Here is a 27,578-nt window from a genome sequence, read left to right on the forward strand (position 1 = left end):
TCCCTCCATGAAACTAACTGCAAGGAACTTCAAACCATAAAAGTATTTCTTTTCCCAGTGTGCAATAAGAGCAGAAATAGCCATTTGTCCTGAAGGTGGCTACATTAAACACATTACAATTAAATTAAAAGTCATAAATGTGATTATGAGTCTTTGTGAAATGTAACATATTTCACAAAGTACAATTTTTTAATATAATGAAGGATATAAGACCATTAACAGCCACAGTTCCAAGCATTACCCTTAGTTGGAAAGATCAAAAATCTTTTAATTTGTGTCTTATTATAACAAAAATGGTTTTAAATTGTAAAAAAGTGACATTTACCTTTTCCAATTGAGCGTTTTTTTTGGATTTGTATAAAAACTCTCCCACTGCCACAAAAACTGAGAGCACTAAGCCGGCTGCCAGAACAATGAAGATGCCACCGATATTCTGAACCCCTAGGGCACTGGCCTCTTTGCTCTCCTCCTCTGGGCAACCATTGCCCCTCCACCACTTCTCCTTCATCATATGCAGCTTGCCTTCCTCTTGCAGCTGAAGAATTGCTATGGTGATTTTGTCTCGATATGGAGAACCTAAGAAAGAAGAAGGTACGTTAACTATTGCACAGAACCCAGAATTTCATAATGAAAGGTTACTAAGATGAGAGAGAGGAGAGTAGAGATTTTTTCCAAATGCTCCAACGGATGCCAATATTCATGTTCAGAGGAGAAAACCAACTGGAAAAAAACAAAGAATGGAAGTTTAACAAGATAAAGTGGATAGCCTTTCTATTAATAGATTTTAAAGGATTAAATGAATTTTGTTTTTAAAAATGAAAAAGTCTTGTAAAATGCAGAATCAGCTCAGCTCTTGTAAAATGCAGATTCAGCTTTACTTATTGAAAAATAAGTAAAACAATAAGCAGGAATCCATGAAAGGAAATGGATAGAGTGCAAGATATTTAGTTCATATCTAGGAATCATTCCATACTGAAGCCAGAGTATTGTTAAAGCATACATCTCCGTTTTTAGAAAAGTTGTGAAAAAATGGTGTTTCCAAAGAATAAATGCAGTAATTTAAGGTAATCATGATTAATAAGTTATATTTGATGGTACCTAATATTTTGCAGGTGGTAGACAGTCACTGCATTTGTTATTTGATGTGAATAAAAACCACAAGTTGTATAGACTTAGATAATTCAAAAATCATTGTGCCTATATTATTTATAAATTGATGGCCCTATGGTCTGACAGTGTAAGTTGTTTTGGTTATTTCTTTATCATTTTATGCGTTGGAGGGACATGTTTTTGTCGGTGGCAGCAACAATATAAATGAAATTTTGTATTTATGCTGATAGGGATAGATACTCATCTGCATTAGATTTTACATGATAAGTAATATCTTTGCTAATTCGTTGCCCAGAAACAGAGAAAAATATTGAAATGCGTGCAACTTTCAAAATCTGTCTCAAAGGAATGGCCTTATTGCATTCTGCCACCTAGAAAAAACCTGCTTCTAAAGTCTAATGTTCTTCCTAAGACGTTACACTATGCATTCCATTTTGGTGTACAAATTCACTAATACTGTTTTTCTGCTTGGAGAAATATACTAAACATTTTAGCTTTTATTCAATTTTGCCCATTATTTTGTTTTGTTTTAAATATATCTGCCTCTATACACCTTTTTTAGCAAGCATAGGCAAGGTAAAAGTAGAAAGACAAGGGGAATCATAGGAAATAAATAGCCTGTGGAAAAGTTGGAAAGTGAACATCTACCTAACCCAGCTGAAGAGTGGTATCTTTAACATACTCCTTTGTGTTTTCAGAAGTTGTAGAAGTATATGGCTTCTATACATTTTCCACAGCTTTCCTAAAAAGGGGAATTATCTATGCCTATAATTAGACCTCAAATATTTTATTTTCATTATGCAATAATTCCTAAGTATACTAGGGAAATTTCTACTTCTTAGTTTCTTCCCTGTGCTCTCTTTTAGCTACTACTCTAATGCCAATGCTTGGTGTAAATTCTGCACCTCAGCTACTTCAGATCTCAATATAGTAACCCAGCTCACACTAAATACTTTCTAACTTGATCACTGGATGCTCATTCACTGGATGCCCAACCTAAGTCACCTAATATTATTTACATGTCTAGATGTGATCTATTTTCCTAAATAGAGTACAAGCTCTTTCAAATAGATGATATTTATCTATCTGCTTATCTGTCTATCCATCTATGCATCCACCCACCTAAATTTTCAATCATTTTTCACATAATAGGTTCTCAACAAATATCTGCATATTCTGAGGAACTCAATATTTGACTGAAGGCATTACATTTTTATCATAATGTAAGAGCAATACCCTGGTGCTCTGGATCTCTATATGTAATAAAACACCATAAACTAAGGTCATCTTTTTGGCTATTCAGTATTTAGTAATTCACTACATCTAGCCTAGCACCACCTGCAGAATCACTTTTAATCTGAATAACAATTCTGATCTACCATATATTTTCCCTGCAAAATAAATATTTAATTGAGAGGGGAAAAAACTCCATTTTAAGCAGAATGGTAGTTTAACAAATATGTCTTTCAACTAGAAACATAGTATCTGATATAAATCTTGTGCAGATAGTCCTTGTGAAAATGGCCACACCTGGCTAACATAAAGATGTAATTTCTTTTATGGAAGTATAATTATAAGCAAGATTTTTGAAGGGTGGTCACCTAGAAAGTTTCTTTCAAATGTAGAAAATTCTTAATCCAGTATTTTATGCCAGTTCATTTCTCATTCTGAGCACTATTGAAAGAATATTATTTGATTGCCAAATCACCATTCTCACTGAACTGCACTGGGATGTTTATTCTATTATCTTCGAACACAATTGTCTCCATTACATTCTCAAGAACAAAACAAGGCACAAACAACAGAAACCTACTTTTGAGTAAATTATGGACACCTCTTGATTTCTTGCCACCTGAGCTTCCTCTTTCCAGCATTGATTGTGAATATAAATTTTTCCCATTGCTACTAAACCTCAGTACATTTGTTTTCTTGAACATTATAATGTACAATTCATATTTTGTTTGAATCAAACCTACAAAGTTAATATACTTCATTTTGAGGTTTTAATATGATGAAATAGTATAGGAAATATAATCAATGGCAGTAAGTCATTGATGTGTTTACTTTGCCATTCTGTCTTTGATTTACTTCAAGTATTTTTAAAAGGAGCAATAGTTCAACAATGAATTATGACTTCTTTGATACATAACTTGATGCTCCTTAAGAAGCATTTCTACACAGATGCTAGTTGAAATAAAATGTGGACTGAAATTTTATCCAGTTGAAAAATATCAAGGACACAATGAGATAAAAAACAAAAGTATATTTCATCTTCCTTATGACATGAACAGCCATGCACTTAGCTCTAATGAAGTGAATCATCATTAATTAGGTAAATAGAGGCCAACTCCAGCTTTAATCCATATGCTGGCAAGCAAAGAACTGGTGGCATTGAATATCAACTGTGAGAAGCTGAGAATTCGCACTGTAAGGTTGCCTTCCAAAAAGAAGTGTATTTTTAAGAAGTCTCTAAGTTTGATTAGAAAACAACTGAGAAAATTATAAATGTGTTTATTATAACATATAAACAATTAAAAGGTAATCTTTAAATGCTTATGTGGGCAGACAAATAACCATAAATAAATGAAGCAAAGTAGACAAAAATATTTGGAAAACTACAACATCCAAAGTAGACAAATGCCTTTGGTTTCAGTTTTATTAAAACCCTGTGAAAATTTCAACATGAGGTGACCATATATTTTGTTTTTATGACATCACATGTAATATTTTGTCTAAAATTCTCTACATTTAATATATGGAAAAATTGGCCAGGAGCAGTGGCTCACACCTGTAATTCCAGAGCTTTGGGAGGTCAAATTGAGAAGATCACTTAAGGCCAGGAGCTGGAGACCAGACTGGACAACATAGCAAGACCTGTCTCTACAAAAAAAATTAAATGGATATCTAGGCAGGTGGGAGGGGTGAGAGGGGACAGGTATATACATACATAATGAGTGAGATGTGCACCGTCTGGGGGATGGTCACTTCTAAAGCTCTGACTTGAGGGGGGAGGGAGGCAAGAGAAACATTTAAGATAAGACAAATATTTCTTAAAGCCGAATTTGGCTTTTTGATCTTAACTGTGCAATTTCTGATCTTTGTTTCTTTTTATATTCCTGTTCTCAGTGGGACTTTCTTTGGTTATTTAAACATATTATTCATATTGACAGTAAGGAACTATTATTTTTTAAATGATCTTTTACAAGTTGTCAAAAGATTTCATTTACCAAGTAAAAAAGTTCTAGCTTGCATAAGAAGAAATAAGAGAGAGAGAGGGAGGAAGGAAGAAATAAAAAAGTAGCGCATATGTTTGTTATTAATATTAATATGTAGTGAAACTTCTTGATATGTCAGATGGATAAGACCTGAAGCTCTAAATGAATTTTCAAAGAGCTCAAAGAAGGTATAGAGGCCGTTTCAAGTGACATACAGTGACAGTGTATGGATGAACATATAGAAACTACAAATGCACCTCTTCATAACTTACACATTATGAAACCATAGATCAAGCTGCATTTTTAGTAGACTCTTTGTCATCTACTGCTCCAAATGACTCATGAAACTCCATCTCATAAGAAGTCACATCATACTTCAAGTGAAACTCATCTCCACAACTAGCTTTCCAGTCTTTTTGCAAGATACTTTGAGGGGACAAGAATTATAAAAATTATTTAAATATATTTGCATGCCAAAATTAATGAAAGCTATTTTTGAAAACAAAAGTCTAAGGAGCTTACTGGGTATTGCTATTGTTCATAATAACAAATTCTCTCTGGCCACTTCACAAAGGACATGAGTTTCCTTTATGTTATATTTCTTAGTTATTCAGATATCATCATTATATGATGTGCTATGTATGACCTAGTATTAAGTATCGGCCTGGTATTAGTTGCTTCCTGTAGGTCTGAGAAGATTTTTGAAGTAGAATACTAGTAGTATTACGTTTCTCCTAGCTTGTCATTACTCCAAGATGGTGTGCATTGCCTGAAGAATACTAAGTTACAATTCTTATGGGTATATGATTATACTATTATCTTTAAACATATAAAATTCCAAGGACTTGCCTCAAATAAATTTATAATACCTTAATTATTCCTCTTCTTTGAAAAAGTGTAGCCTGATAATTGTTTCTAAGCCATATACCTAAAAATTTGAATGTTTTTAAATGTTGACTTAAGACTAGACTCCCTGTCAGTGGTAGGTAAGCAACAATCCATTCTTCACCTATTTCATTCAGCGTTAGCATAGTGCTTAATGTACAGTAAGCGTTCAGCAAATGTTTTTTGAATGAAATTATGATTTCAAAAAATGATCAATTATAATATAGATAAAATATATCACATTAGAATTTCAATATTGGACATCTTCTCAAGTTCTTATTAAATTTAATAGAACGAATGGAGTTCATAAACAAAATTATTTCCGACTTCTAGTATTGACCACGTGAAATAAGTTAAAATGAAATGGACTGAAGTTGGAATCACCAACTTTTATACGTAGGTAATAGTTCCCCTGGCAATGTAAATTTTATGAAATGGCTCCCTATTTTCTACACTGAGATGAGTACTAGGTGCCCAAAAGGCATAAAAAATGTTTTATGCTTTTAGAGATCTAACTCTTTTTGCCATTCTTTCCATGATGAAATCTTCTAAAAGGGTTAGGTTGGACCCACACCACATTTTCTTAGAATATTTGTCAGTCATAGGTGAGTTTTGTAATCTTTTAGGACACTTTCTCTCCCATATTTAAGAAGTACTAAGAAAAATTTTATATTTAAATTTTAGATTAAAAGTTGTATTCCTATATTTCAGTTTGATGTTTTATTTAGTCAATAATACTGTTACAAAATGTCATAATACCTGTTTTCTTTTCTTACCATTTTATAATTAAAAAATAATTATTGTGATTATTTCATCTGTAGTATCTGTTTTGTTTATATATTACCTGGCATGAAAAAAGCACACAATGTTTATTGAATTAATGTGTGCATAAATAAAGTATAATAATTAACTAAAAATGTGTCATTTATGCTTACAGTTTGATCTTAATTGATTTGAAATCTTTTTTAAATTTCAAAATATTACCGTGGTACAAATGATTTAGGTTACATGCCTCACGTTTGTACTACTTGAGTCCCAGCTAAAGGTGTACCTGTAACCCATATAGTGTTCATAGTACCTATTAGGTAGGTTTTTGCCACTCCTTTCCTTCTGCTTCCCTCTGGTTGATTTCTACTGAATTTTATTTCCCTCTGTATGCATTGTGTGCTCACTGGTTAGTTGCAATTTAATAGTAAGTACAGGCCGGGCGCGGTGGCTCACGCCTGTAATCCTAGCACTCTGGGAGGCAGAGGCGGGCAGATTGCTCGAGGTCAGGAGTTCGAAACCAGCCTGAGCAAGAGCAAGACCCCGTCTCTACTATCAATAGAAAGAAATTAATTGGCCAACTAACATATATAGAAAAAATTAGCCGGGCATGGTGGCACATGCCTGTAGTCCCAGCTACTTGGGAGGCTGAGGCAGGAGGATCATCTGAGCCCAAGAGTTTGAGGTTGCTGTGAGCAAGGCTGAGGCCACGGCACTCACTCTAGTCTGGGCAACAGAGTGAGACTCTGTCTCAAAAAAAAAAAAAATAGTAAGTACATATGGTGTTTGTTTTCCCATTCTTCAGACACTTAAGAGAATAGTCTTCATTACCATCTAGATTACTGCAAAAAGTATTAATTCATCTTTTTATGACTGAGTTGTACTCCATGGTATACGTATATCACATTTTATTAATCTACTCATGAACTGATGGACACTTGGATTGATTCCATATTTTTGAAATTGTGAATTGTGCTGCAATAAATATTCAAATACAGATATCTTTTTAATGAAAAGTCTCTTTTTTCCTTTGGGTAAATACCCAATAGTGGGATTGCTGGAATGAATAGTAGTTCTACTTTTAGTTCTTTGAGGAATCTCCATAATCTCCATGTTTTTCATAGAGTTGTAATAATTTGCAGTCCCACCAACAGTGTACAAGCATTTGTTTCTTTCTCTCTGCATCTACTCCAGCATCTACTGTTTCTGGACGTTTTAATAAAAGCCACTATAACAGGAGTAAGGTGATATCTCACTGTGGTCTAAATTTGCATTTCCCTCATGATTAGTGACGTTGAGCATTTTTTCAAATATTTATTGGCCATTTGTCTTTCTTTTTTTGAGAAGCTTCTGTTCATGTCATTTGTCCACTCTTTAAAAAGGTTGTTTGCTTTTTCTTGCTTATTTGCTTGAGTTTGTTGTTAATTCTGGTTATTAGCCCTTTATTGGATGTGTAGCTTGCAATTTTCTCTCCTATTCTGTAGGTTGTCTATTTGCTATATTGTCTATTGCTATGATTGTATACTTAGCTGTGCAGAAACTTGAACTTATAGATACAGAGAGTAGAATGATGGTTAAAAGGCTGAGAGGGAGAAAAATGGGGAGATCATAGTTAAAGTGTAAAAATCTCAGATTGGAAGAATACATTTTTTTGACACCTATTGCACCTTATGGTGAGTATAGTTAATAATAGTGTATTGTACATTTCAAAATTGCTGAGTGAATTTCAAATGTTCTCACCACAAAAAATGACAAGTATTTGAAGTGATGAATATGCTAATTAACTTGATATAATTATTCCACATTGTATTCATAAATTATAACATCATTCTATACTATGTAAGTATATATGATTTAAAATTTTTAATTTATAATAATTTTTTAAAAATATGAATACATTCTATTGAAGGAATTTACAAATACTGAGTATTTGTAAATACTCAGGAGAATATTTAGGTATGTAAGATCACAAAGGGAGATCTTATATGAGACACATTAAAGGTATAAATGAAAAATTTGAATTAGAATATATGTTTTAGATTATTGCCTTTTATTCATTTGCTGGAATATTTTCTGACTTGTGAAAAAGACAATGAAGGGTAAATGTTATCAGCCTATAATGAAACAGCCAACTATTTTCACTGGTTCTGACATATTTCTTTCTTTTTTTTTTTTTTTTTTTTTTTGAGACAGAGTCTTGCTTTGTTCCTCAGGCTAGAGTGAGTGCCATGGCATCAGCCTAGCTCACAGCAACCTCAAACTCCTGGGCTCAAACAATCCTGCTGCCTCAGCCTCCTGAGTAGCTGGGACTACAGGCATGCACCACCATGCCCAGCTAATTTTTTCTATATATATATTAGTTGGCCAATTAATTTCTTTCTATTTATAGTAAAGACAGGTCTCGCTTTTGCTCAGGCTGGTTTCAAACTCCTGACCTTGAGCAATCCGCCCGCCTCAGCCTCCCAGAGTGCTAGGATTATAGGTGTGAGCCACTGCGCCCAGCCGGTTCTGACATATTTCATACATATTAGTTAAAAGTGATTGGTGAAGTAGATTTGTTGTCATAAATTTTTTGCATTAAATAATAAAACTGATGCCAAGTATAAAAATAGAAATAATTTTATCCTATAAACCCTGCCTTCCTTATGATTTTGGCATCTGCACAGTAATCATTTGAATAGTGATAAAAATAAATATGTTGGGAATAATTTCCTAACCATGATATTTTTGTTCCAAATCTAATGTCAAATCTTTTTTTTTTTTTTTTTTTGAAACAGAGTCTCACTTTGTTGCCTAGGCTAGAGTGAGTGCCGTGGCGTCAGTCTAGCTCACAGCAACCTCAGACTCCTGGGCTCAAGCGATCCTTCTGTCTCAGCCTCCCAAGTAGCTGGGACTACAGGCATGCGCCACCATGCCCGGCTAATTTTTCCTATATATATTAGTTGGCCAATTAGTTTCTTTCTATTTATAGTAGAGACGGGGTCTCGCTCTTGCTCAGGCTGGTTTTGAACTCCCGACCTCGAGCAATCCGCCCGCCTCGGCCTCCCAGAGAGCTAGGATTACAGGCGTGAGCCACCGCGCCCGGCCTAATGTCAAATCTTTATGAATGAATTATAAAAGTTGGATCATTTTAAATAAAATTATCATCCTAATTAATCATTAAAAACCCCAAAATTAAGAGAGAGAATAATTGTTTTCAAGAGAGTGAAATACCTATCCTTTAAGGTAGAGCTCAATCTCATTTCCAATTTTGCCTGACTGCTTTAGTTTTCACTGAACTCCACCTCTCTGAGTCCCTACACTATATAACAGATCATTTGTTTATGGTATTATAGTTTCTCTATTTTGTGTTAATTTTATTTTCCCATATCTTTCCTATAATATTTATAGTTTTATGTTCATTATTTTATAAGGGTTGAAGAATATTATAGATTAACCAAATGCAAAGGAAATGTGTGTGTGTGTGTGTGTGTGTGTATATATATATATATATATATCTTTAGAGATGATTCTCTTAATACATCTTGGGTTCTGTTTCCTAAACACCTAAGACATGTTTGGAGAAGGAAAATCATTTTACTTGTTTAGATAATGCCCTACAATAGGAATTGCTTCAACTTTGTAAAGTAGATATAAATCTCTTTTCACAAAATGATGGTTACCTAACTGTAATATACTGATTGGCTGATGGTAAAACCCTAGTTAGATTCTATTAGGAAAAGATTTTTAATTGTTAACCAATTAAAAATTTTAAAAACAATTAAAAACCATATTAACACCTTGTTCTATCTACAGTACATTCATTATTTCTGAATATACAGAGAATAGACAATTTTAGAAAGTTAAGAATAACTTAAAGACTAATACATTCTGTCAATCATTACAGTGTATTTCTTCAAAACACTCCTTTAAAATTCTTTATGGTACATATGTTCTGATCCAAATACTACACATATAATATTCTCAATCTTTATCATAATCCAATTATGTAAACATGCTTACACCTATTTATAGATGAGAATACTGAGTCTCAAAGAGGCTAAGTAATTTCATCTAGTACGTCTATGACATACCAGTGTAACGGATTTGCTCACCAATGTTCTCTGAAAGCCACATACTCTGTGCAGCACCCTAAGTATATGCCTGTCACCTGGGGGCCAGCAAATGCATGGCATTTGTCTTTGGCTTTCAGTACTTAAATATTTTAGCCCTGTGCTTTGGCTACTTTTTCTCTAATAATAAGAGGGATTCATTGATCTTACCCAGCTCTGCTAACTCAAGTATGATTATCTGGTATAATTAATCTATAGCTAACTAATCTAAAATGTATTTGAATCAATGGTTTTGGAGTAATCAACACAAAACACTAAATGAATTAAATTATCTAAACTTTGTATACAAAATATATCAGAACTAACTATATTTTTAAAATAATTACCCATTTCTGCATAATTTGGGTACAATTTGGCCACCATTTATGATGTTAATGACGCTGTTCACAATGCACATAATTCATCAAATTCACTCTTGAAGTTTTCTAGATTCTAGCATGCAGAGATTATTGAGGATGTCTGGGGAGCAGGCATAGCTTACTGAGATGCTCATCTGTTTTTAGTGATGACATGACTAGACTTTAATCTAGACTTTAACAAATATGCCAGGAATGTATAGCTCCTACAGGTGTAATTTGACTTTCTTGACTTTTTAATTCAGTTTCTGCAAATTATTACATCTAGATTTAGCCTTGCAAAATCACTTTGCTAACATTAAAATTGTGCTGCTTAAGCAAAGAAAAAAATAGAATGCATTTTAATGTAAGGGTTGACCTGCAGAAAGATGAATAATTTGCATCAATTTTTGTGCATTATGTTAAACTAATGAAGACAAATGCATTCATTTATTTCAGTAAAGCTTAAAAACTGAAGGCCAGCAATTTTATGCATCTATAATGATGAATATTACAGTGCTTATTATATGATGAATTGTGAATTTTAGAAAAGGATGGTGAGCAAAACAGGGAAAAATCATGCTTCTCATACTGATTTCTATTTCTATAAACACTGGCATCTGCCTCAAACAAACACCATGCCTTCTCTGGTACCAATTCTACATCTCTTACTTCATCAAATAATAAGAAATTAAAAAAAAAACACACACACACACAGAGAATCTCACGGATTTTGTACTAGAAAATAGAAGTGAATAAAATAAATTTCATATTGTTCAGATGTCAAAGTGGTACTTCTACAATAAAAAGTCAATAATACAACACATTGTTACATTGTTTACTTTAGATTGATTATGGGTAATGACATAATAATGAGACAAAAGTTGCTTGGAAATTATTACCAGTACTATTGCTATTTGGTGTTCATTATGTAAAATTGTTTTAAAACATTAGCTCATAAAGGTAACATTACATTCAATTATTAAATAAGAATATAATATAATTAAATTAAAAATATGATAGAAATAAAAATGCATATAACTGTGTGTGGTAAAATTATCTTCAAATTTAATCTTAATATTAAAGGGCATTGTAAATATATCTACTTCATCTTTACATTCTTCATGTTTAGCACATATTTCAGTAATTTTATAAATATCATATAACTAATTTATTTTGGATTTTGTCCACAAAAATAATTGCTCACTGGCTGCAAAATAATTATACACTGCTTAGAATTTACTATTGATTTAATCCTGTAAGTAAAATGGGAACAGCTGAGATTACAGAAAATTCTATCAACAATATACACAGACGAGCACAATTCCCTCTATTCCCTTCTCAGCTGCCACATACATCACATATGTTATTAAAGTCATGAGAGAGAGAACTGACAAATGAAAGAAAAGTGCCACTAGCTCATTGCTAAAAATAGAAATAGTTTTAATGAGACTCTTCAGTCATTTTATAATATTTCTACCAAATTAAAGCAAAGCAAAACAACACCAACTGGCCCTAATGGATGTTTTTTATGGACTGCTGCTTTCCCACCAGCTCATGAACTGCTGAGTCTGCCTAGTCCTCAAAGTGCAATAGGCACTCAACATTTGAAAATAAGAAACCAAGGAAGCTTTTAGTATGGGCAGTCAGGAGATAGGCAATGCTGCCAAAAACGCCATTAAGAAGAAACGCTCTCTGTTCGGATAGATTTTCACCTATAGTGAATTAAGAGACAAGACTGCAACTGCTCACACATTTTTAACATTCCTTAATGAAACTGCTGTGATTTGCTTTATGCTTTTACCTCACCCAGAGCTTTAAAAAAAAAAAACAAAACTATTTTGAATCAAATAGGAAGTGCAGTTAACTTACTATGACTAAGAACATCTACAACTTCAAAAATCTACTGTACAATAAATGCAACATTAAATTAACATTGCTGCAAAGGGGAAAACTATGAAAGGATTTGGTGTCAGCCCAGATTTAACTAAACTAGCTTAAACTTATTTAGCATTTACCTTCACATTGTTGTTGATTGCTCCACTAAGGTATTTTTTTGTATAAACAGAGCTTCCCTAATTAAATATTTCATATCTGAGTTATTCAGAGATCACATAACACACTTCAGGCAGTAATCATCACACTAAGAGTGATAAATGGGGATGGTGAGACCCTAGATGAATCACACAGAAGGAAGTGTGACAGGCTAAGAAGAGGAATGGATTTTTTACCAAAAAAGGGGATATTTCTAATTTTTAAAATTTATTTCTGATTTCCCACTCCAAAGAAGTCATGGTATTTTCTGTTTTAATCTCCTCACCACACCACATATGCTTCCATGACAATATCTCAAAATTTGAGCAACAATAAAAGCAAAGAAAAGGAATTTTCTCTATTTGATGACACACAGAATATTAGTAAATATGAAATTTTTACTATGGATTATAGCTCCTGAAGATATAAATTCAAAATGCTAGGGAATTTCTGGAACTGATCTAAATTTTTCAGAATCTGAGCTCATATTGCTCTGTTTTGAATATATTTATTTCATTAGTTCTTGCTAAGAAAAGAGCAAGAGCCTCAAATGACATTTTACACACCTAAATTAACCTTTTTTTTTGTTTATGATTAAATAAAATTTTAAAACTAAGTAAACATAATGTATTACTAATAATCTTCAATATGCTTGGACAATGATAACAGAAGGTAAATGATAATTAAGCAGTTGAGAAATGTAGATTATAATGCTGGTTGAAAAGTCTATAGAAAGTCAGAATATCATTCAAGTACTGGAGTTGTGTGTCACTGTGTTTATTAGTGACAAAATAAATATAAGTAATTCATGAAGCCATATTCCTACCAGAGGTGTAAAATACCAAATCATAAATTACTGCCTGGAACCTTTTTCTCTGAAGTAAAGTATCTCAGGGAGTGATGTGTGAATGTCTTTGATATACATCCCACTTCTTTGATAAAGTTATATTAAAAAGTTAAAATTCATAATGTACTATGTCTCAAAGCCATTTCGATCTTATGCTCTGTTTTGAATGAATAAGATCTTATTCACTAAAGGTAAGAATTTAATATTGTCAAGTTAAAGAAAAGAAAACAATCTGAAAAAGAAAACAAGAAACAAAAAACCAAAATGCTTGTAAGTGAAAGACTTGAATATTCATTCCTTTGAACTTATTGTGTTAAAATCTGCTTCATTCAGATTTAGATTTAAAACAAAATATATGTTAAAGGTATTTAATGCTTTATTTAAAAATAATGAGACTTTTCAATAAATTTAAATTCAGTATATTTGAATATAAAAATAGAGAGGAATGGGTTAAAATTTTCCATGTCAAAATAATAGTTTAACTTTTTGAATTTTTAGTAATATGTATCGATAATTTTATACTGAAATTCCTCATGAAAGTTTGAAATTTATCGAGCTGTTGCCTAAATTTTAAAAAATTTATTTTAATGAAAGCACTAATATACTACAAATTACACCACCCTAATCTACACACTAGAAAAAATGATTCCACCAAGCAATACAATCCAAATCAACTTCTATAAATTTCTCATCAAGTGCCCTTGCCAACATCAATAAATATTTTCTATAATAATTCAGCATTCTCTAGAAGGCCAAGTGTTGATCTGATCAACTGAGAGTTGAACAGTTAAAAAGGGAAAAAACATCTACATCCTGAGACTTATAGTTTAAATTTATTTTATTGTCCTATCTTATCTATAAGATAAGCTTAAAATTAGATGACATAGAAATCCCAAATGTTCTACCTAGCATCTTCCACAATTTAAAAAGTTAAATTAAAATATTGTTTATGAATCTATCAATATTCTAAATTGCTTCAGGTTTATTATTTATAATTGACACATAATTATAAATATTTATGGGGCATAAAGTGATGTTTCAATAAATGTACACACTGTATAATGATCACATCAGTGATCCATCACTTTTAACATTTATCATTTTTGTGGTAATAAATTAAAAATCTCTTCTAGCTATCTTGAAATATACAATACATTGTTATTAGCTATAGTCATCCTACCATGTAATCAACTGTATTATTAAAATAAGTCAACACTTTTTAACAGTGTCAGTGATAAGGAGGAATCAAAATTGCTCATTGTATGGCTCTAAAAAACTATAACAGAGAAGCTTCTTAGAACTGATTCAACTATTATCTTTCTTTTTTGTAATGGTTTTCACATCTGAAACATCCCAGTGGGTTTTTGAAATTTGTATAATGTACTATATTGATTTATTTTTATTAAGCATTCCCTCAGAGCAAGACAGTATGACAGAGACGGTCCTGGTACATTGATATATTGGATTCACAAAACAAGCAAGAAAACAATTGAAAACTCAAGTTTTGCTGACTCTAGTTTCCTAACATTAGTTGGAATGTTCTCTAAGAGGATATTGGAGTTTCCTAATGTATTCAATGATTGAAATGTCAAAAACACAACATAAAGTTATCAAAGCTCAACCACAAATGGATAGGGATGGACATGAGATAACTTTCTCCTTTTTTTAAGAAAACAAAATTTGGATAAAATTTTTCACAAATTTTGTTAACTTAAAAAAACAAATAGCAGATTTTGGGGAACAACCGAGGTTTCAGATTACATATTAGGTTTAAGCCAAAATTGTTTACTTTAGACATTTTGATATTATGAGTACTATTGTGTAACTCTCCATAATAAAAAACAAATATCTGTGACATGGCCAATGTCCTCATACATCCTCTTTAAATCTTATGCAATTTTAGTAAAAACTAAAATATTAAGACAAAAAAACACACTGAAATATTTGTTTACTTTAGGTCTTCCTAAATGATACTCTAGGACAATGAATTCCTAAAAAATCACTACTTCCACCTCTCAGAACTACATTAAAAGTGTGCCTGATTTTTAAAATATATTCTAAGACATCAGCTAACCATATTTCTCCATGTAGTTTCTAGCCCAATTTAGACCAAACTCTGGGAATATGTCAAGCACATTTGCCAAGTTACTATAAGTTTGGCATTTAAATGGAACTCAGAGCAACCCTCTTATTTTACTAGTTTAAAAAAGGAACCTAGAGGCCATAAATTTGAAGTGACTGGTCCAAGAACACAGTAAGTGGCAAGAATAAGTCCAGAATATCAGTGTGTAGATGATAACCTGATGATATTTACATATTATTAGTCTCTATCTTAAGAATATATAATTTGTCATCAAAAGACTGTCTTTCAGAAATTAATAAAGATATTGTGCATTACAAATTCCAAGTAAGTGGTGCAATAACTCATGATGTTTCTGGTTTTAGTATATAATTTTTACTAAGGGAAAGAGCCATATCTGACCTAGGAGCCAAGAATGCCAAGGTAGGAGCATCCCATCAACACACAACCAGGGCAGTAAACCCAAGCCTTACTGGGGATATAAGTATAATTTAAAACCTTTTGAAAAAAATATGTTCCTCAAAACTATAACTGTTAAAACTTAATCACTTTAATATATGTGTCATATATTAAAATTAGTTCTCAAACTTTTGAATGTATAAATAATACAGGCATAACAAGGACCAGGATTTGGCAGGTCTTTTCCTGGTGCAGGCAATAAAGGGGGTACATTTTCTGTGGAGAATTTAAAAACAAAATAGCATCAATTATCATGTCAAAGATAAAATATTCTTCATTCAAAAATATCTTTTGTTGGTCTAAGTTCTAAATAATTATTGTTGATATTTAACAACCCAGTACTTATTGACTTTCAAATTAGCATATATTTGTCTTTTATCCTTTAACAAACACTGTATTATACTGGAAAATTAAATTGGAGAATTCCCATTATACCGCTGACCCCCAATACACTTAGGCACAGTTACACTTGCCATTTGGGCAGTAAGAACTCAAGTTTTGTTTTTTCATTCTTACAATGACTGTGAAATCATTGCTTATTTTGAATCTACTATATAAGTGCAGGAATATATAGTATCACAAAAATTATTGTCTCAAAAGTTTCTCAAAGCCAATCCAAGATATTTTGAACCATAATTAATTTCAGATGATTTATCAAATATAATGGGATTTAATGTTAAAATTCTTTGTGAAGTTGTTATGGTACAAAATTCCTGGACTTCTTAGACATTTGAAAGGTGTCAGAAATTATCCCAAAGAACCAAAGACATGGATATTATTGTAAATTCTGGAATTTATTATTAAATCAAATTTTTATGAATCTGTGCTCAATTTTCTAATATTATATATCTATTAGTTCCTTTGAAAGAAATTCTTCAAAATGAATAGGAAATAATCAATGGAATAAACAGACAACTTACAGAATGGGAGAAAACATTCACAAACTATATATCTGATAAAGGGCTAATATTCAGAATCTACAAAGAACTCAAACTAATCAGCAAGAAAGCAACAAACAACCCCATTAAATAGTGGGCAAAAGATATGAACAGAATTTTTTCAAAAGAAGATAGACAAATGGCCAAGAAACATGAAAAAAATGCTCAATGTCACTAATCATCAGGGAAAAGCAAATTAAAACAATGAGATATCACCTCACCCCTGTTAAAGTGGCTTTTATTAAAAAGTCCAAAAACAATAGATTCTGGAGTGGATGCAGAGAGAAAGGAACAAATGCTTGTACACTATCGGTGGAACTACAAATTATTACAACTTCTATGGAAAACAGTATGGAGATTTCTAAATAACTAAAAGTAGACCTATCATTTAATCCAGCAATCCCACCACTGGGTATTTACCCAAAGGAAAATAAGTCATTTTATCAAAAAGACACCTGCACTTGAATGCTTATTGCAGCACAAATCACAATTGAAAAGATGTGGAATCAAACCAAGTGGGTTGATCAATTCATCAATTCATGAGTGGATGAACAAAATGTGATATATGTATACTGTGGAGTATTACTCAACAATAAAAAGGATGAATTAATGCATTTTGCAGCAATTTGAATAGAACTGAAAACCATTATCCTAAGTAAAGTAACTCAATAATGGAAAAACAAATACCACATGTATTCTCTTATAAATTGGAACTCCAACGAGTACACATGTGCATAGAGGGAAGTAAAAGTCATTGGAAATCAAGCAGGGGGAGGGGGCAAGGGAAGAGGCAAAAATCCACCTAACAGGTACAATGAACACTATATGGGTGATGGGCACACTTACAGCCCTGACTCAAGCATCACAAAAACTATCCATGTAATAAAAACATTTGTATCCCCTTAATATTTTGAAATAAGAAAAGAAAGAGGCTGGGCGTGGTGGCTCACACTTGTAATCCTAACACTCTGGGAGGCCAAGGCAGGTGGATGGCTCAAGGTCAGGAGTTCAAAACCAGCCTGAGCAAGAGCGAGAGCCTGTCTCTACTAAAAATAGAAAGGAATTAATTGGCCAACTAAAAATATATAGAAAAAATTAGCCAGGCATGGTGGCACATGACTGTAGTCCCAGCTAGTGGGGAGGCTGAGGCAGCAGGATTGCTTGAGCCCAGGAGTTTGAGGTTGCTGTGAGCTAGGCTGATGCCATGGTGCTCTAGCCCGGGCAACAGAGTGAGACACTGTCGAAAAGAAAAGAAAAGAAAAGAAAAGAAAAGAAAAGAAAAGAAAAGAAAAGAAAAGAAAAGAAAAGAAAAGAAAAGAAAAGAAAAGAAAAGAAAAGAAAAGAAAAGAAAAGAAAAGAAAAAAAAGAGGGAAGGGAAGGGAAGGGAAGGGAAGGGAAGGGAAGGGAGAAAAAGAAAGAGAAAGAAAGAAAGAAAGAAAGAAAGAAAGAAAGAAAGAAAGAAAGAAAGAAAGAAAGAAAGAAAGAAAGAAAGGAGAGAGAGAGAGAGAGAGAGAGAAAGAAAGAAAGAAAGAAAGAAAGAAAGAAAGAAAGAAAGAAAGAAAAAAGATGTAGTATATAGTATCTCAAAGATATGTTTTTTAAAGATTAAAATAAAAATGATTAATTAAAAATAAATAAGATTTATGGATAGAAGAACAAATGACAGGGAATATAGGTAATAAAATACACATATATTATAATAATCAACTAAAACCTGACTTTAATAGCCTAGCATTTTGGTTCTCCTGTTTTTACTAATAGACAAAGAAATAAAACAAGGGAGAAAGTGTCCATATGGAAAAAAAATTAATAACATTAAGTGAAGATAAATTGATAAATCTGACTACAATCCCTATTAATAATAAACAATTATTTATTCCTCTTCCTGTTATTATTCTCCCTTTCTTCTTCCCTCTCCCTTTTCTCTTCTCCCTCCCTCTCCCCTTCCTGCTCCCTCCTTCCCTCTCCCTTCTTTTCTACTTTCACATCTTAATATTGACTCTACCTTCCTGCCTCCCTATTATAATAGCCCTGTGATTACATTGAAACCACGAGGTTAATACAGGATAATACAGGATAATTCCTCAATCACACAATCATTAATCACATTTGCAAAGTACCTTTAGCTATGAAAGGTAACATAGTCACAGGTTCTGGGGATTAGGACATGGACAGCTTTGGGGAACCATTATTCTGTCTACCACATGTACTCATATACTGTAATGGTCTGTATAGATTTTTGGCACAAATATATACATATTCATACATGTTTTCACATATATATAATCAAAATTTTCATTGTTTTTTCAGAAATTATTATGCTTTATTTCATTTCATTATTTTGGCTCAAAATAATTTTGTCATATGGAAGAATGAGAATATTGAAGATAATAAACCCTGGGTTTTAAATGTTAGATTATGTTAGATATATCATAGATAAATAGTCTGCTATTCTTACCTTCCTCTAAACAAAACAATTAAAATAATATTCATCAGAATCAATTGTGCCTCACTCCTTTGGTTAACTCTCTAAGTCAAATACTATACATAAAAGCCACAAATTAAAAATAAATTGTTACAAAAACCTTATTGTATTCATAAAACATTTTTTAAATGTAAAACTGAGAAGAAAAGGTTCTTTAGGGGCAGGTTGTGGATTTTTCAACACTGATATGGTAAAAATATCTACTGATCATTTTGATAGATATTAATATTATTTTTTCTTTTTTTATTTATTTACTTAGAAGCATGGGTCCAAATAGTTAGCTTGCATTTATACAGTAACATAAGGCAGCAGGATGCATTCAGCAAAAACAAAATTTCAAATGGCATATGTGGAAGCACATATCCCTTTCCCACAGTAACTCAGATTAATGAACAAAGAACAAGTGGCTGACATATAACCTACCCATGGGAGTGCCAACGCCATAACCTTTGGAGTCTATGAGGCCGCCGATCTGTGTCAGGTTACAGTTCCGCTGGGTAACAAACTCGATGGTGGTTGACTCCATTAGGAAAGCATAATCAGAGGTGAGAACTCGCTGAATTCCTTCTTCATTACTTTTGACCAGCACTGACTGCCTCCTGCTACTCATAAAGGCCCACATTTTGTCATACGTGGATATTTTTGATTTCTGGGGGAAAATAAAACATATTTGGGTCATAAGAAAGGTATTCCTTAGTTTCCATGTGGTCCTACAATATTTTGACACAATAGACCATATTTAATTTATTCATACCACCTTAGAGTTATGTTACTAATAATAGGGATATATACATATATATATATATATATATATATGGATTATATATATATATATACCCTCAAAAAATCAAAATCTCTATAAAAACTTTCTCATAGAAATTCCTCAGATTTACAGGTATAGTATAGAGTTATTTAATTAACATATATTAACGTCTTACTGTTCAAGAATGCAACTATTAATCATACAAAGTAATCAATAAAAGAGAAAATAACAAGATTAATAAGTATAGTACTTTGTGTTTGTATTTTGCATGAGTATCTCATGTATACAATTTTATTTTTTAACATTTCTATAACATCAAATTTGGGAGAGAGAGACACTGGACACAAATTGACACTGTAAGTGTGCAAGAGTTTGTTTGTTTATCTCCAGCTTGGTTGACACAGATAACACATTAACCCCCAAGGATACACAAAGGTATAAATTGAAGAGATGAGGGGAATTTGTTACAAATAAGGATGGCTACATTTCCACTGAGAAACAATCTGTCACCACAGAACCTCTTTTAGCCTGCCTCAGGACAGCCAAAAATCTATTATTCAGGTCTACCAAATAAAGATTCCTGGACCAATAAAATCGAATAGGTTTTATATCCAACTGAAAATTCTCAATAGGGCTTTACTAGGATTTCATTACTATATAAAGAAAATGGGTTTTGTTCTGAAGTCACTGTTAAAACATAAACATGAAAAAGGTTAGCATCTGCTTATTGAAAGCTCACCTGTGAAACACTTATCTTCATTTAATTCTTACACAAATACAGAAAATAATACTGAAGCTATAAACACAAGAAGGATATTCATCATACTGATTGCACTCTTATAAAAAGTCAAAACTATTTTCAAACAGATAGGCAATCTTTTTTACAAATTAAGTGTGTTTTTATTTATACATATGAAAGGACATCAATGTGATATTACCACTACTTCTGCTATTGTAGGTGAACAATAACACTGAGAAAAACCTGGGCCCTATTTCAATGATATTTACTGTAAAAAAATGGAAAGGTATAATGAGTGTTTTTTAAGCACAAGAATAGAATCAGAGCTAAGAAAGAGTAGAAATGCAAACCTTTACTCTCCAGAGAAACACTAAAACATGCTAAGAGTCTAATGGCTCAACATTTGAAAGAAAGCAGCTAAGGCATCTTTCTTTCAAATAAGATTGATAGCATCACGTTTGGGAAGATGTCATTTTATTTTCCAAGTAAAATAATGAAATCTTGGGAATAGAAAAGGCACATGCAAAAAAAATTAAGGTTACGATGAAATTCTAATCAGGATCATTAAGACCAATAATCAGAACTTGCTTTGTCTCATTTATCTGTCCAAATCAGTAACATTATAAAGATCGCTAGAACAAGTTCACTTTCTTTACACAGTATAGAATTTTTCTCCTAATAATTTTGATAAAGTGAGGCTAAAATACAAAATACAATAAAACTAAGAGCTCACTTGTAGATTGAAGGAATTATAGGTGAAAAAATGGAAAAGACATCATTTTTGATTTAGTGAACTTATGACTAATAGTAGAAAAATACAAGTCTATAAATGATACCACACAAAATTGGTAGAATCAAACTGCATACTCATTTGACAACTTGAAGGGAACGTCTTTAAAGGACAGTGATATAGTTCCATATCATAACATGGGTATACTCTCATGAGGCCAGAATCAAGCAGATAGTTAAAAATGTAGGTAAGTTATTATTTTTGTCTGTAGTGGTCATAAAATTGCCTAAATTCTTTTTTTGTTTTAGTTATAAGAACATTAGCAATCAATATATTTTATAGCTTTAGTTACTTTATTTCTACTTCATGATATGTCTCATCATTTGATAAGTTAATTATAATAAAACTTGAGGACTAGCATTTTTTGTCCCAAAGAAAGGGAAGACATAATAGTTACAATGTCACTAATCATTTCAATAGTATAATTATATTTTTCTTCTTTAAATATTAGAAGTAGTACTTTCTAGTTTAAACACCGTTTAGAAAACATAAATAACTAAAAGTAAATAATTATATTTTATAATAGTACAGGAATGCATCTATTGTTAATATTTTGCTGTACTTCATATGGTAAACGTATATCAAACTTTTTTAGTACAATTGAAAACAACAAACTTTTAAAAATATTGCTACTTTATCCTTTACAGATATAGATAGTTTAAAATTAATCTGAAATGTATTGCTTTACTTTTAAAATATAGGATCTACAATACTAACCTTTCACTGGCATAATAAGGATTTTTAAAAATATATTCTCCTTTAAAATTCTACCTTCCATTGTTATTTTGAGTATCTCTCATTTGTTAACTGCTTATTGCCAGGAATCTATTGTCTATTATTGTAGTACAACTTCATTCATGTTCTGTCCTGTCTGGAGAAGATATAAGCATTTCTATTATTCTTGCAGTTGCAAAATATGTTTAGATAGAAAATACAACCAAATTGTTTTGATTCACATAATAAATATAAAAACCCAAAAATATAAAAAATATGATTATCTGTTTGTCACACATCAGGCACTGGGTACCAGAAGGTCATATCTCTAACACTCTTTCTCTATGGCTTGTTCACTTGTTTTACTGCTGTTGTTCATTTACCATAATTTTCTATTTAATGCAGTTACTTCTCAACATCCCTCAATTCTGGCAGTAAAAGACAATTCTGTGAGGAAAGGATATTGGAGATATAACTAAAAGCCATCACTACCTTTGTAGGGTTTTTTTAGGGGGGAGGAGTGTTAATAATTGCTTGGTTACTCTACAATTTTACATATAGGTTCAGAAAGCAAAAAGGGGACATAATTTTAAGTAGGGACAGAATTTTAAGTATGGCCTTTTTTTGACTTTTATTACCCCACATGTTGTAAGTTTTACATGAAATAGGTACCACTAGCCTTTCTCTCATTTAATCTCTGTTGTATAGAGGTTAATCATATTTGTATGATCCACATTGATCTTCCCCAGAAATGTAATAGGAATCAAGGAAAATTTCTAAAATCGAGACCTATTAAGCCATTCAACTTATAAAACCAAATAAAAACTCAGGCACTTCAGAATTTATTATGCCAAAGGGAAAAGTTAAGCTGTGAAAGCTGACTCCCCAAACCTGACTGTTTTATTCTCTCGTGCATGACGGTTGCTTTGTGACCTTTGTGTTGAGATGTTATACATTAATCAGATTTCCTATTCTTTATTCAAACCTAGTCTAAATGATATGAAGATAGAAATCCTGTGACTGTTCTCTCTTTATGATAGAATCTTTTAAAAAAATCTTTAGAGTATAACTAATAGTTGCCAAATATAATATCTACATGTTAGCCTTTGTATTGAAAATGTTGTAATTCTGTTGAGCACCTCCATTTTACCTCTGTATATGATCCTCATTTTCCCCCATACTGAGAACACTGATCACCATTCTTCAGTGTAGCTCTGCTTCCATGATGGCTGCCCTCACAATTTGTGCTAGAATAAACTCTCTTAAAATTATTAATAGAGTCTGATCCTTTTGATTATTTTTGGTTGGCAAACTTACCTAACAGAGATTTGAAAAGGAGGGCTAATCGTTAACATTTCTTAACAATTTTATTATTTCTATTATTATTTATTATTATTATTTTAGTAATGAAGGTGATATAGTGAATCACAGGTTTAAAAACAAAAATATGCATAGCATGAATTTTTCTGAAAGCCTCAAATTTATTAATGGCTAATAAAATATTTGAAAAAAATATTTGAAACAAACTCCCAGACTAAATGTAATATGAAGTTTAGGATGCTGTTTTCTCTGTAAATCTGACCACTCATAATTAACTATTACCTTCACTTAAGGCATATACAGATAATTTCAGAATAATGTAGGGCTGAGTCAGACATAATTATCAATAGTTTTATATTAAAATATACATTTTTATGAAGGCCAGTTAATGTCTTTGAATTTCTGTTTACATAGTAGAATGTATGTATCCTTGCCAAACTCACAGGGTTATTGGGAAGATCAAATAAGATACCATATGAATATAAAATAGTAACTTATTTTTGTAGTTCTTATTTTTTTTTAAAAAGAGAGTATACTACTAACAAATGCTTATGTGTTATTTTTCTTAAAAAATACCAAGAACTCTGGCAAACATGGCACATTGAATATTGAACACATTTCCTCTCTTCATCATAGGAGCAGCGAGAAGCCAAAGCAGGTATGACGCAGATTGGGGATGAAATCAGGTTCACTAAGACTACTGCTATGTGGAGCATGGATCATCATAGGAAGACTGTTTGGAAGCACATAGCATCCATCTAGGTAAGAAACAGTTCCTAAAGGGAGATAGTGTTGAAGATGAAGAGACATCTAGAAATTCAAGATATATGTGCATACATACTTGTATATATATGGATAATATTAGGTTATTATTGAAATATAAAAAGTAAAGAACAGGTTTAGGTTGAGTGAGTTATTGGTTTCTAGTTTAAGCTTGAGTATCACTAAGAGAAAGAGAGAAAAAAAAAACTTAAAGAATATGTGCGCAGAAAGATTACACATAGTGAGTTGGAGGTGCATGAGGAGCTTCCAAGTGGATCTGTCATGTGAAGATCCAGGGAAGTAGATCCAGGGAAGTAGATAGAAGAATATGTAAGCCTGAAGATATGTAAGCCTGAAGTTCATTTCTGATATCTTATTGGATACAGATAATAAAATGAAGGGATGAGAAAAAGAGTAGAGGAAGAGAAGATGAGTCCTCGGATCAAGGCTTGTGGAATTTTGAATTTCAACAGCTGCTGTAGAAGGTCCAGTCTGCAAATGAGACATAAAAAGAGTGAACAGGCCGGGCACTGTGGCTCACGCCTGTAATCCTAGCTCTTGGGAGGCCGAGGCGGGCGGATTGCTCAAGGTCAGGAGTTCAAAACCAGCCTGAGCAAGAGCGAGACCCCGTCTCTACTATAAACAGAAAGAAATTAATTGGCCAACTGATATATATATATAAAAAAATTAGCCGGGCATAGTGGCACATGCCTGTAGTCCCAGCTACTCGGGAGGCTGAGGCAGAAGGATCACTCGAGCCCAGGAGTTTGAGGTTGCTGTGAGCTAGGCTGACGCCACGGCACTTACTCTAGCCTGGACAACAAAGTGAGACTCTGTCTCAAAAAAAAAAAAAAAAAAAAAAAAAAAAAAAAAAGAGTGAACAGAGATGCAGGAAGAAAATCTGGGAGTTGTGGTATTGCAGAAATCAAGGCAAGAGAATAGTCAGTGAGGGAGTGGTCACCTGTACTGACTTTGCTTCAAACAAACAAACTATAAAACCAACAAACAATGAGAACTGAATAATTTCCTTTGGATTGGACAACAGACAGTTCCTTGGTTATATTAGCAAGAACTGATTGAAAGTAATAAAGCACTTAGAAGTCACATCAAAGTGGATTAAAGAAGGATTTGGGCAAAGTAAATTGGAGCCAGTAAGTGCAAAAAAAAAAAAAAAATCTTAAAGTAGGATTCAGAAGAAAAGCAGATCTAGGGAAGTAGATAGAAGAATATTTAGGTTTAAGTAAGATTTTCAAAGATTGCAGAGATTGAAGCATGTTTAATGCCATTGATGTGATGTTGCAAAGGAAGGACATGAACAGAAACTTTTCAAAAGAAGACAGAATAATGGCCAACAAACATATGAAAAAATGCTCAACATCTGTAATTATCAGGGAAATGCAAATCAAAAACCAAAATGAGATATCACTTATCTCCAGTAACAACGGCCTTTATGAGAAAGTCCCAAAACAATAAATATTGGCATGGATGTAGAGAGACAGAAACACTTATACACTGCTGGTGGGACTGCAAACTAGTACAACCTTTGTGGAAAATAATATGGAGATACCTCAAAGAGCTACAAGTGGAACTACCATTTGACCCAGCCATCCCATTACTGAGCATCTACCCAAAAGAACAAAAGACATTCTATAAAAAAGACATCTGCACTAGAATATTTATAGATGCACAATTCACAATTGCAAAGATCTGGAAATGACCCGACTGCCCATCAATACATGAGTGGATTAATAAAATGTGATATATGTATACCATGGAGTTCTACTCAGCCACAAAAAACAATGGTGATCTAGCATCTCTTGTATTATCCTGGATAGAGCTGGAACACATACTACTAAGTATAGTATCACAAGAATGGAAAAACAAGTACCACATGTACTCATCATCGAATTGATATTAACTGACCAACACTTAAATGCACATATAGTAATAACATTTATCGGGTGTTGGGTAGGTAAGAAGAGGAAGGAGAGGATAGATATATTCACACTTCATGGGTGCAGCATGCACCACCTGGAGGATGGGCATGCTTGAAGAGCTTGAAGCTCTGACTCAGGTGGGGCAAAGGCAATATATGTAACCTAAACATGTGTACCCCTGTAATATGCTGAAATAAAATAAATAAATAAAATAAAATGTCAGAGAAAGAAAGAACAAAAATTAAAAATGCAAAGTTCCTTTGACTGAAAAAGTTCCAGTTTCCTCCACTCTGGTCCCTAGTAACTACTATTCTACTCTCTGCTTCTAAGAGTTCAACTTTCTTAGATTCCATATGTAAGTGAAATCATGCAGTGTTTGTCTTTCTGTGCCTGGCTTATTTCACTTAGCATGGTGACTGCAGCTAATTATACTGTATTTTATACTTGAAATTTGCTAAGAGAGTATATTGGAAATGTTCTTATCACACAAAAAAGTGAGGCAATGAATGTGTTACTCAGATTGATTATGGTAATCATTTATACAATATACACATGTAACAATCTATCCATTATACAATGTAAATATACATAATTTTTGTCAATTATATCTCAATAAATCTGAAAAACATAATGCAAAGGTCCTACTGAGTTGTGAGTAGAACAAACAAAGATTTAAAACACTGGGTTGACTTCTGACTTCAAAATATTTATATTAAACATGCATGGAGTTATACTTACACTATAAGAGCTATTGTGTAAGAAGAAAATAAGATACCTCAGCTAGATTTATTTTTAATAAAGCCAAAAGTTATTGAGTATTTCAAAAATAAAATAGATTATAGGTTTTCAAAGGGTAAAAATCAATAAATAAGCACTATACAAGTTAAAGATTAGGAATAAAAATGCACTTAGTATCAGTGAAAAGGCAAAAATAAAATTAATAATCATATTTTTATATTGAATGTGGAAGTTGCATGCAAACTGACACAGAAGAAAGAACATATCAATTTGCAATATGAACTCAATATTATAGGTGGACCACTTCTGATTAAGTTTTGCTCAATCTCCTTTGACTATGATTAGTTTCATTCAATGAAGTAGCAAGTGATCACTGCCAATGGACCAGGTAAAATCAGACACAGATATTCAGCTGGTGAGCCAAAATGTCCACGGCTTTTGAAGGTCCTCTGCTGCCATGATTAGGGGAAGTGAGGACCAAGACACAACACCAGGAAAGACTCATGAATTGAGCTGCAGCCTGGTACTTTGCATAGGTGCTTCCAAATTT

General features: G+C 32.5%; 1 protein-coding gene across 3 annotated transcripts in view; it reads right to left on the minus strand.

The window, feature by feature from the left end:
* GRIK2 (glutamate ionotropic receptor kainate type subunit 2) overlaps nt 1-27,578 on the minus strand; it is a 616,372-nt gene that overhangs the window by 13,207 nt on the left and 575,587 nt on the right. For all 3 annotated transcript variants that reach the window (XM_020287070.2, XM_076003095.1, XM_076003096.1), the window contains 2 exons: nt 19,689-19,914; nt 326-576 (listed from right to left, as the gene is read on the minus strand). In XM_020287070.2, coding sequence (XP_020142659.2) covers nt 326-576; nt 19,689-19,914 — 477 coding nt within the window. The remainder of the gene's footprint in view (nt 1-325; nt 577-19,688; nt 19,915-27,578) is intronic.

Source organism: Microcebus murinus, chromosome 5 (genome assembly GCF_040939455.1).
Source record: "Microcebus murinus isolate Inina chromosome 5, M.murinus_Inina_mat1.0, whole genome shotgun sequence".
Taxonomy (NCBI): domain Eukaryota; kingdom Metazoa; phylum Chordata; class Mammalia; order Primates; family Cheirogaleidae; genus Microcebus; species Microcebus murinus.